At 46.2% G+C, this 16,768-nt stretch overlaps 1 protein-coding gene across 1 annotated transcript in view; it reads left to right on the forward strand.

Annotated features, from left to right (window-relative positions):
• The window catches only part of LOC307241682 (protein bicaudal D homolog 2-like), a 43,913-nt gene extending 28,567 nt beyond the window's left edge, over positions 1-15,346 (forward strand). The window contains exons 5-10 of the mRNA XM_080015878.1: positions 50-296; positions 2,052-2,309; positions 2,461-2,664; positions 2,801-3,349; positions 3,770-3,921; positions 9,379-15,346. Of these exons, the coding sequence (XP_079872004.1) occupies positions 50-296; positions 2,052-2,309; positions 2,461-2,664; positions 2,801-3,349; positions 3,770-3,921; positions 9,379-9,742 (1,774 nt within the window). The 3' untranslated portion in view covers positions 9,743-15,346. The remainder of the gene's footprint in view (positions 1-49; positions 297-2,051; positions 2,310-2,460; positions 2,665-2,800; positions 3,350-3,769; positions 3,922-9,378) is intronic.
• The last annotated feature ends 1,422 nt before the right edge of the window (positions 15,347-16,768 follow it).

A 16,768-nucleotide genomic window follows, 5' to 3' on the forward strand; every position in this document is an offset into this window, starting at 1 on the left:
AAAGTCTTGTCTTACGTTTTGAAACGCGTCGCCCTCCTTTTTCCGGCAGCCCTCTGAGCATCTCTCTGGACGGCCTGAAGTTCAGTGACGACGCCTCCACCGAACCCAACAACGACCAGGCCCTCCACGGATACGAGAACGGCTTCAGCAAACTGGCCGACACCATCGCCGAGGACAACCGCATCTCCGCACCCAAGAAAGACGAGCTGTTCCGACCCGTCCCGAGCCTGGTGGATGATCTACTCAGCGAACTCAACATCTCGGAGATCCAGAAGCTCAAACAGCAGCTGCTGCAGGTTGGTGTCTTAGGTGGTCACTCTGTAACAGCATCCATATATATATATATATATATATATATATATATATATATATATATATATATATATATATATATATATATATATATATATATATATATTTTTTTTTTTTTTTTTTTTTCTTTATCTTAAATTTTTGAACATGATATACAGATTGTTGTTTGACAATGGTGTACATCTGTCATTCAGTTGAGCTGGGCAGGATATTTGCTCAATAGCATTGTTATTTTGCCTTGTACTTGCACTCCAGAATCTCAGGCCTGTCGACGTCCGCCTCGGTAGTAGTCTATTTTTTAAGGATAGACTACTACGGTAATAGTGGAACTATGCCCTTGACTTACTGTCATTGCAGGGTGTGTTAGAGGTGTGAGTGATTCGGTGGAGTGTGCCGGCTTGATCCATGGCCATGCAACTGAGAGAGTATAAATCCTGTTAGAGCAAAGTTAATCCAGGGAGACACACTCACACGAGTAGCACTAGTCTGTTGGAGGGAGAAACAGTGGGTGGTGGCACCAGTGGATCCACCATCTGCTCGCGCTTTACTCCATGAGGCCAATGCCACTATGCTTGGTCACCATGGTTACTGGTACGGGCCGTGGATATAGCAGACTTGGGTATAGCAATGGTTTCAGGGACGAAAGGCTTTTTTTTTTTTCATAGTGCAAACTATGTTGATTAACTTATAAACTTATGGTTTCCTCTGTTCTGGTCTAGTATGTGCCCTGTTCTGACCTGCATCTGATCTAGACTTGTTGTTTTGATGCCCGGGGTTAGTCATATACCAGGAGCGTGTCAAGTATCCCACTGAGTGAGCCTGCCAGGTCATTGTACTGATTCCAGACAGGAATAATTACCCAGGGGAAAGCATCCTCAATGACTCAACTCAACCTCTTTCTATTTATTCGGAACTGGTAGCTCAATCTCAGACATCGGTGCCTCACCGATAGTCAGTTACAGCAATCTGCAGCCTTATTCAAAATGGCTGTCCAGAGAACAAAATGAATACTAAAGCATAGCTAGTTGCCTTTTTAATATGTTGCTCCAGTGGCTCGGTGGCCTAGAGCCCTTTTGCACATTTAGGTCACGTCGCTCTGCGTTTGATCATCGTACATGAATATGTGAATGTTTCAGTCTTGGCAAGTACTAGACAGGCACACAGTTTTATGCAAGACATGCAGATGGAAAGGAAAATATCTCCTCAAACAACACTTTTAATATTCCTTGCAATACATAATTTTACATGTGCTTCTTGTTGTGTTGGCTTGGAATCAGAGCGCGATCTTAAACGTGCCGGGTCTGATCTCAAAATAATCTCTGCTTTGAATCTAACCTTCATAGTATATTCTGCACAAATAAAACATTTATGAAGAAGGGGCCGACCGCTCAGGTTTTTTTTATTAGTCATGCACACCCTGGGGCCGTTGGAATAGCTCAGTGCTTTGGCCAGCACAACTGTGCATGTGTAAGAGGACCCGCTGTGTTCAGTGCCAGCAGGGTGCACTCACTCTTTAAGATCACCTTGACGCTGATGCTAGGATGGCTCTCCTACGCAAAGTCACATAGTGGGTGGAATTACAACATGACAGATAATCTGGAGATCTGATAGGATGTGTCTAGTTGAAAAGTAGAACTCATTCACATCATTGACCTACCCACATCCCTCCCTTAAATACTGAGTAAACCAATAGGTATCTTCAGGCACTGATTCTCCCGTACAAATTTCTCATTTTGCAGATGGAGCGCGAGAAGGTGAACCTGCTGACCAACCTACAGGACTCCCAAAAGCAGCTGGAGCAGGCCAACGGCGCTCTGTCCGAGCACCAGGAGAAGGTCAACCGCCTCACTGAGAACCTCAACACCATCCGCAAGCTCCAGGTCAGCAAGGAGCGCCAGTCGGCCTTGGACAACGAGAAGGAGCGCGACAGCAATGAGGATGGCGACTACTACGAGGTGGACATCAACGGGCCAGAGATCCTGGAGTGCAAGTACAAGGTAAAATAACAAAATCTGTGTCAGATTATTGGAGCTGAAATCAAAGATTGAGGGGCCTAGTGTGGATCCATATACAGTAGTGTATGTATAGGTATGTATTAGCTGCAATTGTAGCTGTAATAAATACCTCATGAATTTTCTTATTTTTTAGGTTGCCGTGTCTGAAGCTGGTGAGCTGAAGGAGGAGCTGAAGACTTTGAAGGCCGAGTACCAAGCGTGTCAGTCACGCTACGAGGAGGAGCGCACCTGTCTCGAGCATAACGTCACGACGCTTGGAGAGAAGCTCTCGTCTCTGGAGAAGACCAGTCGAGTGGAGAGAGAAGAGAAGGTTAAGCTAGAGAAGGAGCTGCGCAAGGTGAGGATTGTCAAAATAATTTGTTCCGCTTCTTGATCTGTTATTGTTAAATACGCTGTCCGGATCTGATCCTGCCGACTCATCTCTTGAGTGGATGGGCTAATCGAGTTGTTTCGTTCCGTGTTTGTGTGTTTAGGTGAGTTATGTGGCCGGGGAGTCCCAGGGCAGCCTCAGTGTGGCCCAAGATGAGCTTGTCACCTTCAGCGAGGAACTGGCCACCCTCTACAACCACGTCTGCATGTGCAACAACGAGACGCCCAACCGTGTCATGCTGGACTTCTACAAGGAGGGCAAGGGGGGCCGCAGCAGCCCGGAGGGTCGCGGGCGTCGCTCGCCCATCCTGCTCACCAAGGGCTTGTTCCCTGAGCACACCAAGACTGACCTGACTGATGGATTACCGTCCCCCGTCTCCTCCCTGCCCTCTCCGGTGTCCGACTCCCGCCGGGAGCCCATGAACATCTACAACCTGGTGGCCATCATCAGAGACCAGATCAAGCACCTGCAGCTGGCGGTGGACCGCACCACAGAGCTGTCACGCCAGAGGGTGGCTTCCCTGGAGTTGGGCACCGTGGCTGACAAGGACAAGGAGGCCTGCATGGAGGAGATCCTCAAGCTGAAGTCCCTGCTGAGCACCAAGAGGGAGCAGATTGCTACTCTACGGACCGTGCTCAAGGCCAACAAGCAGGTTCGTGCCTTCTGTCTCCCTACACTCAAGTCCGTCGGCTTAAACCTCTCGATATCAATCCTAAATGTGTTTGGAAGCAGTTTTATCTGAGGCAGACAACTATTTACAGAAGTCTAATCTAGTCCAGCCTACTTGACTCGCCTGTCTCAGCTGTTGCAGCAGATGCACGGCAGAGATCCATAACAAACTTTTGTGGTGAAGAAGACAGCCATGTGCTGTCAGCTGCTTCGCTGGCCTTTGTATTCAGGCCAGGCGGATCAGTCCCCACCCAAGGCTCAAAGTACAACCTAGAAAACACAATGTTTAGAAATGTGGGCCAGAACAAAATTACATACAGTACGTTCCAAATTAGGAGAAATGGACTCCTATAATCCTGTATCGCCGTTGGTCTGAATTGTCATCTCTACTGTGTCTCCGCAGACCGCTGAAGTGGCACTAGCCAATCTGAAGAGCAAGTATGAGAACGAAAAGGCCATGGTGACCGAGACCATGATGAAGCTGAGGAACGAGCTCAAAGCCCTCAAGGAAGATGCTGCTACCTTCTCCTCACTCCGAGCCATGTTTGCCACACGGTAAGAACCTGCCACTGGGCATCAGTTACACACACCTCACTCAACCCTTCCCCTGGTAACCATTATTTTGACACTATACAGCATGGTACAAATCAATGATACAATAATTAATCACTTTTTCCCCGTTAACACACATGTTCACAGATTCAAACCTCACAATGATTTTTTGCATACTAGGTTCTTCCTGCCACAACAGACCGAAGGCCTGGCATGTATTTGAACCTACCTAGCTCCTACATTATATACTGCATTGCTGTTCATAAACGTAAATAGCCATCAGTAACATTGCAGTGCTAATGCTGTGACACCATCTGGCTTCTCCTGCCACGTTAGACCATAGCTCAGACTTAAATACAAGACACCATGACCATTGACACTAGCAACTAGGTCAGCTAAAACTGTGTTTATCATTTGGAAGCCATGTCCACTGTGCATATGCACCATATGGTACTGTGGCTATGTGTCTGTGGCATTTATTTTATATGGCAGGTTAAGCAAGTAAGTTGTTTTGTGTGGTATATCTGGGCCAGGACGGGATAAATCCTGGTGTTGGTCCTGACTATGAGGTTGAGAAGGCTTATAATCTGCGCGTCATTAAAATGCGTTGATTTAGCAGCGCTTTCATCCAGTACCTTCATGTGTTTGTGTGTGCATCAGAGGGGCGCGGCTAACCCATCCACGCTGGCTAAGCTCACTGAGTCCTATAAGAAGCAGGCCAAAGGTTCTCCATCTAATCCCACCTTCTGATTGGTCTGGATTACACATTTACGCCTTGTATATGTAGCATTAATGGTATTTACACTGAGCCTGATTTGATTTTATTTTATTTTGTGTGTGTGTGTGTGTGTGTGTGTGTGTGTGTGTGTGTGTGTGTGTGTGTGTGTGTGTGTGTGTGTGTGTGTGTGTGTGTGTGTGTGTGTGTGTGTGTGTGTGTGTGTGTGTGTCCTACGCAGCAAGTGAAACGACTAAAGACAATATATGATGTTAAATACTAAATTCCTTAACCTGTGATTTTGGATTTCGGAGTGGATATGGTGACATGCATCATAATTCCCGACGATCATCACCATAATAAATTCTTCCATTAGATTAATGATTCTTCCATCACACTCCTCTACAGATCAAACGAATACCATAACTCGTTCTTGTCATCAATGTTTCCAGTGGCGACGTACAGCAGAGAGTCTTTGCACTGTTTTCTCTCAGGGTTGGAGGTTGGTTATTTTAGAGTCTCCCTGCCCGTTGCTCCAATGTTTGCTCTCAGGTGGAGATGACTACTCAGGCATTCAATCCCCCTCCCCCACATTTTAAACTCGCCCACAGTCCACAGCGAGGCTCAATCGGTGCAGAGGGAATGAAGGGCATAGCGAAGGTCGTTGGGGAACGTGTGCTCAGCATCCCGTGTCTTGGCCAGGCGGTAACTCTATAGCCATGCCCCTCAGGTGCATTCGCCAAAGTAACTCCATATACTCGCAGCAGCTAATCAATTAGTAAGGGAAGGAACATTCTTGCGATGGCACATATTGTACGTACGTTGTGTTGTCATGGCATTTTGGCGCAGTGCAGTGCCAGATGGAAAGAGGACGTGGGTGTAAAGCTCAGATATTTCAACAAGAGACGTACAGTAAGCGGAGATAGCTCCCGCTCTGACAAAATTTGCATAATGTGGCGAAATGCTCCATCATTTTAAGGATTTGTAAGCAAGAAAGGTGTGTTTTTAAGGTGGGGCTTTGTGTGTGTGTGTGTGTGTGTGTGTGTGTGTGTGTGTGTGTGTGTGTGTGTGTGTGTGTGTGTGTGTGTGTGTGTGTGTGTGTGTGTGTGTGTGTGTGTCGTTTTCGCTCCAAGCAGCCTCAAGCTGCATGCAGCACGCTGTTATCAGCACAGCATTATTGTTTTAGATCAGAATCTCAATTAAGTGGCAGCGCCGCTGAACCCATTGTGGCGCCTTTCATTCCTTTCGGAGAGACTGAGGTTGCAGATAACATGGTGTGGCTTGCCCTCTGCAGAGAACTAAAGCCAACAGCCCTCAGGACCCAGTCCAGTTTCTTAAATGCCAGCGGATGGAAACCTCAGTGAAAGTCAATGTTATCTTAAGTACGCAGAGGGCTGCACATACACAGAACAACCCCCAATGATGCTATTGTGGGTCCCACGACATTAGCCCGTCGTTGCTTCAAGTGGAATACACGCTCTGCATCAGTAATGTTCAGTGGGTTTATGGGACTCTATTATTTGTATGTAAATTCAGTCCTATATGGAGCTGGGTCGGGACGGGGGGTGGGGGGGTGTGGGGGGAGGGGCGCCTCTTTGAGAGGCCAGGGGACTTGCTCGACCAAGGTTTCCCACACTCCCCCTGCTTCCATCCCGCATCTCCCCCCTCTGCCTTTCCTCACAGCCAAACAGCCGGCCCTCTAGTCTCGAGAAAAACAGCACGGAAGGAAGGGAGCAGACTTTCATTTAAAAGCCCTCTACAGCGGCTTCATTTGACAGGGTTTTCTCATGGTAATTCCCACTTGGACACGAAAAGTGAATTCTGGATCTCTGAGAACCAGTAAACTGTCTCAAACAGCACTGGCTGCATGATGAGTGGTGGAGAAATAGAGTAAAAGTATTTGATAGATTTTCATATGATGCTTGTGTGCGGTCACTAGAGTGTGAGTCGTTTGGTTCTCCAGCTGAAGTCTCTGGTGTTGTGTTAGCAGTAGCCTCCACCCCCCACAACATTCCACAGACATGCCTCAACATGTTCTCAACTGTAGCCTGCGCTTATTACAAGATCTGTAGAAAAGTCTCATTGCATCCTCTCATTCACACACACACACACACACACACACACACATACACATACACACCTCGTTTAGCCTTTCGCTTTTTCCATTGTTCCTTATTCCATTTTCATGGTGCTTTCGTTTGGTTTTGTTTCACACTGTCTACTTTGTGATGTCCCACCACCGTGGCCAATGGAATACCAGACAACAAGAGAACAGCTGAGCGAGAAGGAGGTTGTGTGGTGGTGGGTGCATTTCTGTGTGTTTTTGTACAATGGCAACTATATTCACTCTGTGCTCAACACAGCTCTGTGCTCCACGCCTAAATGAACACCACCACGTAGCTGCTCCTTCTGCATCCCTATGAATGCAATTAAGGGAGTGAGAGAGACGGTATACCTCCCGACATTGACGCTCCCCTAAATCATCACAGGGAGATGGAGAGCCCCTGCTTCTCAATGTTTTTGTACGTGGGCAACTATTCATCCATAAAAGGCCAGCAGCCGCCTCCCAGCATCGCGCAGCCATTGTCCCAGCACACCCTCTTTGAGCAGACCAAGAAGGCCTCCATTATATCCCGCTCCTTGCTAGAACAAGAGACCTGTATTTTTTTTTTTTTCCCGGGAAACCCACGCCCTTGCGGCTCTGAGAGTGGCCGACTCATATTAAGGGGTGCCGCCCCCTCCCAGGGCTCCCCCCACACCCCACACTGGGTTTAATGAAGCAGCACTGATCCCCGTTGTCTGGCTTTGTGTCCCGCTGGGAATCAAACTACATACACAAGGTGGAGGGCATGGTTTGTGTTCGCCCGGTGGTCCAGTGAGGCCAGAGTTCACATGGTCCACCACCACGTGCTGGAGCGCAACAACCCAAGCAGGCAATGCCTGGCACTCAAAACAAAAATACCACCTGTCTGGCCAATCAGAAGTGAGACACATTGAACACCAGATTAATTGTGCGTAAGAACACGCATAACATTCTTTTTTTGTGGTTTTCTCTGCATTGAATCAAGGCATTTGAGAACTTTTGAGAAGGCGTGTACCAAAGGGCGGGTAATGCCAAAAGAAGTAAATATCACGACAGTACTTTTCTCTTCATGGCCCGTTAACGTGCAAAATGAGTCGTTTGATGTTTTCCAGTGAAGGCTTTGGATGCGGTCCAGCCACAGGGGAGGTTGTTACGGTATGGGCAAATTTAGCCAACCGCTCCCTTCACAGAGGCGTGTCAGTCCTTGCTGAAGAACGCCACTTGAACTGCTTTGCCAGCAGCCGAGAAAGCAGGGATGAGCACGGCATGAAAGAAGAAGAGAAGAGAAAACGGTTGAGTGGCAGCAGGCACTCAAACCAGGCACTGGTTTTCGTTGTTTTTTCATCGAGCACATGTGTGAGTCGGTATATTAGCGCAGTGGAGGCAGAGAGAAAGGGAGGGTGCAGCCGGGAAGAAGCACTTTCAAGGGCAAAACGGGAGCCGGGGGAGGGCGTGTGATTGAAAGATGTGCGAATGAGATGGAGATGGAGATGGGGGTGGTGAAGAAGAGCGGGGGGACAAAGATGATGGGTCTGCGGTGCTGGAACAGATGGAGGCCAGTGATAGAGACCCCTGGCTCCGGCATTCCGGCACTGACCCAGTTTCTACACCTGTCCGCGCCACGCCGCCCACAAACACACACCCTCTCAAGGGCGGAGGGAGGGACACGGTGAAGCCGAATGCCGTGGCACAGTGCTTTCGAAGGAAGTTAAGCTCGCAAGGAATTTCACACAGAAACGGGAGATGGGGATGAAGGTTACGCAAGGTCACTTGTGGTAGGCAAATGGAGCTCAGCTGTTACTGCTGTAGCGCCTTGGAGTGCCGTCTCCCTTTTCTCCCCTTCAAGTTAGTCCCGGAGTGAGGGACTATGCTGAGGTTTAGGTTAATACCGTCATCCTTATTTTGGTGTGAACTATCATGCACTGCAACCATTACCTAACACTGGCATTCAGAAAGGCTTCATTTTCTCATGTTTCGCTTGGTCATGAACCCTTAAAAGGCTTTTAAATGCAGTGTACCTGTGAATGGACAGTGTCATATTAGAATCCAGCTGTACTAAAAAAAGAACTAAGTAAGCCTCGCATTGCTGATGGTCCTGAAATGAAGATTATACCGTTTCTGGGGATTTGTGGACTAAACCACAAAGTGCAATGCGAAATCACACGTGTGTAGTGGTTGGAAAATATAATCATTGTCAGGCTTGGACAAAATGTGCAGGAAAAAGACTCCTTTCCATAACTGGAAAGTGGGAAATAGTGACCTAAAAAAATGGCTGATGAGGTCATGATGCTGAAGCCAGAGCAGGCTGTGTCCTGTAATATTGGTTGTTCGCGTGGCGTCACCTTGTGGCTGCAAACGGTACAGCGTTACTACGGGAAAGGTGGTGACGCAAACGGTAGCTTGAAGAATGCACAATGCTTTCTCCTTGTTTTCTCCATTTCAAATTATTGTAATTTTCCCGTTACTCTGAACAGAAACTAAGTCACTGACGATGTGCAAACACTCTACAAAGAACAATATTCTTACATCCATTCATTCTGTGGTTGAACCTCTGTCGATATGGTGGCTCCCACTGCCCCCTGCTGGCGGGGAGTAGGAACTGAAATTGGTCTGGACTTGAATTGCGGTGTGACATATCTCGTTTCTCCGTCTCTTTTTGCAGTTGTGACGAGTACGTCGCGCAGCTGGATGACATGCAGAGGCAGCTGGCAGCGGCCGAGGACGAGAAGAAGACCTTGAACTCGCTGCTGCGCATGGCCATCCAGCAGAAGCTGGCCCTCACCCAGCGCCTGGAGGACCTGGAGTTTGACCACGAGCAGATCCGTCGCGGAGGCAGCGCCGGCCGAGCCAAGGGCCGCGGCAGGGCCGCCGCCGCCGCCGCCGCCGCGGCACACAACACCCACGTGAGTCAGAGCCAGACCTGTTCCGGCTCTGGCCGACCGGAGCAGAACAACACCATGCCCAACGGCATCATGGGAGGCCCCGTGGTGTTCTGCAGTGAGAAGTACAAGATCTACTGCGACTGAAGCGGCTAAAGAAACCACATGGGACTGCTGTGTACAGAGGGGAGGCCGCGCGCTCCCCTGCTTTAGTGATAAAAAAAGAGCCCCACTCGCTCGCTTAGCTCCCCGGTCATCCTGCGCTCCTCTGGGGCCACGCTCCGTGTCTAACCTCCATACGCCTACGGCTGCTCATGCCTGCTAGTGTAATCGCTTAGGGGAATGCAGATGTATGTACAGTATGTACTAGACGTCCGGGACTGTGGTAGACATATTGGCATGTGGATTATAGGGCCCCGATCGTACTGGGGTTTTGTGGATATTATGGGGTGTCTATTCTTTCCGCTGTCTTGGTGCCCTACATATGATGTAAAAGGTGGAAGCTTTGTGCTGATGTTGTATTCTGACCCCCTGAGTGTGTAGCCTGGTGACTGTAACACATTTGGGGTTGGGGACTTGTGGAGAGGACGTCATAATATTGGCCGTGTGACTAAAAATGTGACGTCGTCTGCTCTTAGGCTTGTCTGCTGGCCTGGGTGCTCCTTGATTTTAGGGCCCCCGATCCTCTTTCCTTCTCACTGTCCTGGTGCCCCCAGGACGGAATCCATGACCAGCAACCCACTGCTCAATCGGGTCACTTTGAAATGTTTACATGAACAAAAAATTAAGAAAATATGCAATCTTCCGCAGCCACTACGCGCGGCGGGAGCACCGAGAGATTTGCTGTATTCTTGACGGAAATTAAAACTCATCGGTGGGTTGGCTAGCGATTCGCTTTCTCAGATGGGCGGAAAGGGAGCACCTGTGGCCACGTACAGTTGTTTATTTCCACTGTTGTTTTTTCAATATTGGATGCTCGTACGCCAATATGGTTGGGTCAGTAAGAAAAATGCATGGCTTTTGCAGCTGAAATGATTTTTTTATTCCCCCCCCCCCCCCCCACACAATATTTCTGTCTCAAGGTGTGTGATGCCAGCTCATGTACTCCAGGGCTCTACATTGTTAAGAGATGGGTTATTTGGCTATTCCGCGTGAGCCACGATGCCATGGCGGATATCTTTCTCGGCCACAGAACCGGTGAACGAAACGTCAGACAAGTCGATCTCCACACCTAAATTAAGTGCACTTCAGCATTAGGTGCCTCAGGTTCCTCCTTCTGTTTCAAAGGACACGACGATTACTGTGAACAGAGATACAATATAGTTTTGATCGAACGTGATTTTTTTTGTACGAATAAACACACAGAATCTCCAAGAGCACAAAATCAAAGAGGCACCTGCGTATCGATCACGAATCTGCAAACTAAAGTGGCAAAGTGCCTGTCGACCCAAACGCTCGAATATATTTATCTATCTGTTGATGTAAAGCCCTGTCTTTGTGTCTGAACTTGAGCAAACATGGATCTTTTTCTGTTTCTCCCGGTGTGACCTTGACCCCAATCACCCGCGCGCTCTCTCTCTCCCCTCTATTCTGCCGAAGGCGTCGTTGAGATCCCTCAACGTGGTCGTGTGGCTGTTGAACCCCACCCCCCCCCGTCCTCCTTCCTCTGACCTGCGTGTCGTCGCTCGTAGTCCTAAAAAAAACAAAAAAAACGTCTCCCTTCTTGATTGTCAGCCGTTCCCACCCCACCCCCTGCACCACCCCACTCACCCTTTAAACTAAAACGAGGGATTTTGGGAGAAGTCTCTCTCTATGTCAGGTAGCGTCCTCGGATATATTCGCGCGTATGTTATTACTCTGTGTGTGTGTGTGTGTGTGTATATGTGTATATGTGTGTGTGTGTGTGTGTGTGTGTGCGTGTGCGTGTGTGTGTGTCTCATTCTTATAACTCCTCAACAGAAGGGTCACTTTTGTGTGCGTGTGTGAGGACAAACCTATGTACTGTTTTAGTATCTTATCCAAAATAGCTTTAACCCTTGTGCTAGTTAGCGTCACGCAGATAGGGAGGAGGAAAAAAAGAAAAATATCTGAGTGGGGCGAGTTAGATTCATCCATGTAGCTGCTTGTGGATCATAAACACATGAGCTTTATGATGCTGAAAGCAGGGTTGATGTGAGGAAATCCTGCAAGATGAATCAAATTATGGCTTTTTTTTCTACTACCAAGTACTAATGAACTACAGTATATATATTCTTGATACGATTTCATTCAGGTTTGATCTTGCAGGATCCTCCGACAGTATTGGCCTCCTCTCGAGTTTTCGAAAGAGAGGGAGGCTCGCTCACTCCTTAAAAACACGGAACGGCCTAAGCATTCAACCCTGCTCGAGTGCACGTCTAATGGCACACGGCGCCGCCACGAGGCCATCATCCGCGTCAGAGGCCGAGTCGCTCTTTTTGACCTTGTTTTTTTTTTTCTTCCCCTCAAACGTGACGTTCGAGAGTGAGATATCGCGTTTCTATCCGTTTTTGCGCTGAAAGATAGAACTTCATGCAAAATACAGGAGAGGAGAGGGAAGCCGCTCACGTCGCAGAGCGTCTCCCGAGAGAGAGAGAGAGAAGAAAGGCCAGAAAAGCGAAGACACGCCGGCGAAAATAAGCAGGTGTCCAACCTCGACTCTGATACTGTGGAGAAGTGAGTCCGGGGGGGGGGTTCCTAAAAAAAAAAAAAAAAGAGGAACCTCTCCCGACTTATTGTTAGAAAAATTCTAATTATCTAATAATCTATGTTTTGAATCGACTTATTTCTTGCCAGAGGACATTGATTTTCACGACTTGACCCCGTACTCCTACCCCCACGTCGTAGAAGCAACTACCCAGGATGCAATGCTGGGGTTGGGACAAACCCGAAACCCCGTCTAGTTTGGAATCAATGTCCGTTCTGTCTGGTGTCATCACAGCATGCCATCTTCAAAATAAAAATGAGTATGCTCCTCCTACCTCTTCTAGCAGGCTCCGCCCACATCACATTTAATTATTATTATTATTATTATTATTATTATTATTATTAGAAAAAAAACATTTTTTTGTATTGGTTGTAAGCCTTTCATGTCAAATGCATAAACCGTGTTCTAATAACCTGCATGGCGAATGGGGAAACACCCGCCTCCCTTTTGAGGTTGTTTTGGGGGATATTGCTTCAGCTCCGCACTTGGAAATGGAAGGGGATTTGTACTTTTGAGCTACTGCCCTCCAGAAAAAGCTTTTATTATAACACCGGATTTCGCCTTTTTCTCTCTCTCAAACGGACCGAATGACCGGTTGCTCCAAATCAGATGATAAGTGAAATGCTAATGTTTCTCACTTCTTTTGTTATTGTTTTCGTTTTTTTTGCAGTAGTTGCACCAGCGCCGGCTGGACGCGGACGTTCCAACACAAGGTCCGTTCTCACTGCTGGTGTCTGTTTGCAGAAGACAGCCAGGCTATTTGGACTTGGATCTAATGACCACGATCTAAATGAAAAGGACTAAATGGAAATATTTGAGTTCAATCTTCATTTGAGCTCTGAGACACGGTCGTGCGTTTCTCTTTTTCGCCGCTGGGAGCCAGTATATTAAAAGTACAACGAACCGAAACCCTCCGAGTGAAATTACGAGCAGACTTCTACGATTGGAAGATATCCCACCAATTAGGCCCCAGAGGAAATTCCGGTTGTTTTATTATGTTAAGAGTAAGCTGTTTTGTTTGGTTTTCTGTTTTCTTTTTTTTTTTTTTTTTCTTTTCTTGGTTTTTAGTTTTATTATTTTCTAATCATGTGCACTTTCATTATATAGGAGTATAACATACTATTATTAACCTCGGAAAGAGTTGTAGTGCTCTGGTTTGTGATTAGTCCATATCTACGCAGGCTATAGGACAATACTACTATAGTCCTCCTAAATTGTCTCTGGGTTGTAATGACGGAGACTCATTACTCTTAAAGGCGCCGCAAACCACAGACCTACTATTTGACTTCCTTCTTGAGAATGTATCCATCAAAAAAAGAAAATCATTTTTAACTTATGTTTGGTTATGTATTATTCTGCCGTCTGTTCTCTTTTATGTTTGTTCTACTGCCATGTTCTCGAACAGAAAAAAAAAAAAAAAAAAAAATCCAGGGTGATCAAATTCTGGGGTTTTTCATGTATTTATTATTCCTAGGAATAGCTCAAAATTATACGATGAAACTTGACTAACGCTCTGACTCAGATAAAGGTAAGTTGTGTTTAAGGAAAATAAATCTCGCGGCGCGCTGTGGTTTTTCCAAGCTTCTTACCCGGGGCGTTCCACTGAAAATGGATCACTGACCGTCAGAATTCTCTACAAGTGCATCAATTAAATTCCAAATTGGAATTGTTTCGTTCTCTCCTTGCTTATCGTGCCAACTATTGGTACACCATTTAGGTTGAAAAGAATCAAGAATCTGAAAGAGGACGTCGCCGTCAATGCGAAAGGTTGTAGTTGGGACCGCGGCGCGCTCTCTGTTTGAGCGCCGCGATTTTGTTTTTGCTTTGTTTAGCTCCTTGTTTCCAACCAGTAGTGCCTTTCATTGTTTCAAGGGAGAATTTTAGACTATGATTTCTGTGTTTCTTTTTTTTTTGTCTTTTTTTAAATTTTTTCTTCTTTTTTTTTTAAGGTGTGGGCTTTTTGGGTTCAAAATGACAACAGCAATAAGTGCAAAAGGGAATACCCCTATCTGCATGACCGAAATGATAGTTTTGAAAATTAGCTCAAGAAAACTGAAATTGTATTGAATCCTGTAGGTTAGTGATCCGCTCGATAAATTCAGGGGTATTGAGAATTTTTTATATATTTTTTTTTCTTTTACTTTGGGAACCCAAAGAAATCCCTTTGGCCTCCTCTTATTGAACAAGCATCTGACGTGTATTGGAGTTGATCCGTGTACTATTGGAAAGATCAACACATCTCTAGCTTTGTATGGTGAAGGTAATGTGATATCAATAGTATTATTGAAAAATGTGCAGAGAGCGCATTTGATCTTTCTTTTTCCATTATGGTATTTGTTTCTTTTTGTTTTTTTTAAATTCTTGAATCTTTTTTGTTTTTTTACTTCATCTTTTAAGCATAAATGTTTTCAGGAAACAGAAAACAAAATTTGCATCAACAAGCTTGAATAGTGCCATTAAAGCCAAGGCTTGTTTGTTGAGGCGTTAAAAGTTGAAAATACAAATGGGAAGCTAAAAAACTGAAAAAAGTGCAATTCTGATGCTGTTTTACAATTTAAAAGAATTCAAAGTTTTCTGTTTGCTGGAAGCAATAGCATTGTGATAGCTGTGCAAACTTTATATTGTCATATTGTGTTTCAGTATTGATCCATAATGAGAGTTTGATACCTTTATATGAAATAACGACTTCACCTGTATGTTGGTATTTATTTGAATTGTCATGCAGTACTGTATTCTTATCAATAATGTGCATTATGATTAGTGGCATATTGATTACAGCTAAATGTCATATGCATGTTCCTCAGTAATGGGACCTTTACACAGAATTGAAAACAAACGTATAACTTCGTCCAGGGTTTAAAACTAGAAGAAAATAGGAAAATAATTGAAGAAAATAAAAGTGCTAGTCTGATTTTTTACTGCTGAACTAATACTTTAAAAAGTGTTGTTTGTTTTCCTGTGGAGAGGTGGCCTGTGTAAAGGTAGTCATACTGGTTAAAATCAATAAATGTGACTTAAGTCCCAAAGCGTGGCGTGTCTGTTTTATTTTTTTACTCTCCAGCACCTCGGGGGTTAACTGGTTCGGGGAAGGCTGCTCAGAGTGTTCCCAGCTGGGAGTGCTGGACAGAGAGCGGCCGGGGAACTTCCCAGCTGTCTGAGAGACTGCAGGACATGATCACATTTCATGCAACGCACAAAACACTTCCACATCCCCCACTTCCCTCTCTCTCTCTCTCTCTCTCTCTTTCTCTCTTTCTCTCGCTCTCTCTCTCTCTCTCTCTCCTTTCTCTGCTGCCATGCTTAATCTTTGCTCTACTCCGTCCTTGTCTTGCAGCATTTCCCATTTTTTTTCCTCTCCCCGCCTCTCCCTTTTTCCCACCTATTCTCCGCCTTCTCTGCAGCGAATTCAAGTCAGACTCAAATACTGATGGGAAATGGCCTTTGACCTTTCATAGAGCCGGAACTTCCTCCCTGATCTCTGGGGGCCGTAGGACTCCCCGATATAGGCCATTTCTCTCTCTCTCTCTCTCTCTCGCTCTTTCTAGAGTTTGAGGAACACATTATGAAGGGGGTCCTTTGCAAGAAAGGACGTAACCCAATGTTTCATTTAGATGCCGTTATGACTGATCCTAGCTCGTAATGTGGGCTGCAAAAAAAAACATCCTTTTTAAATTTAATATACTGTAAATTGTGTCTTTGACACAGTACTCTAATAAATATTATAAACTGATTATTTTAACATTACTGGGTGATGCCAAGGGTTTCCTCTCAACATTAACTGGAAGTCAGGATCAATGTCACTCATCACCATGACGTGCGGTGCAAAAACAAACACAAAGTACGAGGAACTTAACGAGGAGTCAAGGAGTCCTTTCAGGATTTAAATATGAAATAAATCACGGACAGACGCTCCATGCTGCCTCGCTCCAGTATTTATGAGCGGCTGAGGGGAGAGGTCAATCCATCGGCAGGACTACATGGCGTCACTCCGGTAACAGGGGCGCCTTTGTTGGTGCCAGCTCTCCTTTATGTCTCATCCACGGCTCTACCAGGAGGGCCGGGGGGTCCGTGGACTACATGCCATTAGTCAGATGTGGGTGATAAGACCCCGGACGGCATGTTTCACCTCGTCAGCTGTCTCTGCTGCTGTGCAGGATACTGTTTCACCACTTGGTGTCCCTATGCAACAGGGATAGGGCACGAAATACTTGACATAATTTAGATTAAGTTCACGTGGGCGGCAGTATTAATAAGACCACATTGGTTGGTCAGCCCGCCTGAGAGGGTTTCTCATCTGTGTTTTCGACCGGCTGTGTTGCCGCATGCCTCCGTGCGCATTTACACATTAGTGTGTTTTGCAGCTTTTTTTTTTTTTTTTTTTTTTTTAATGAAACTCCAAAACCAAAGGCCCCTTACAAAGAGTCTTCTTTCTGTGTGTGTCAGCCGGA

Source organism: Zeus faber, assembly GCF_960531495.2.
Source record: "Zeus faber genome assembly, chromosome: 15".
NCBI classification, from domain to species: domain Eukaryota; kingdom Metazoa; phylum Chordata; class Actinopteri; order Zeiformes; family Zeidae; genus Zeus; species Zeus faber.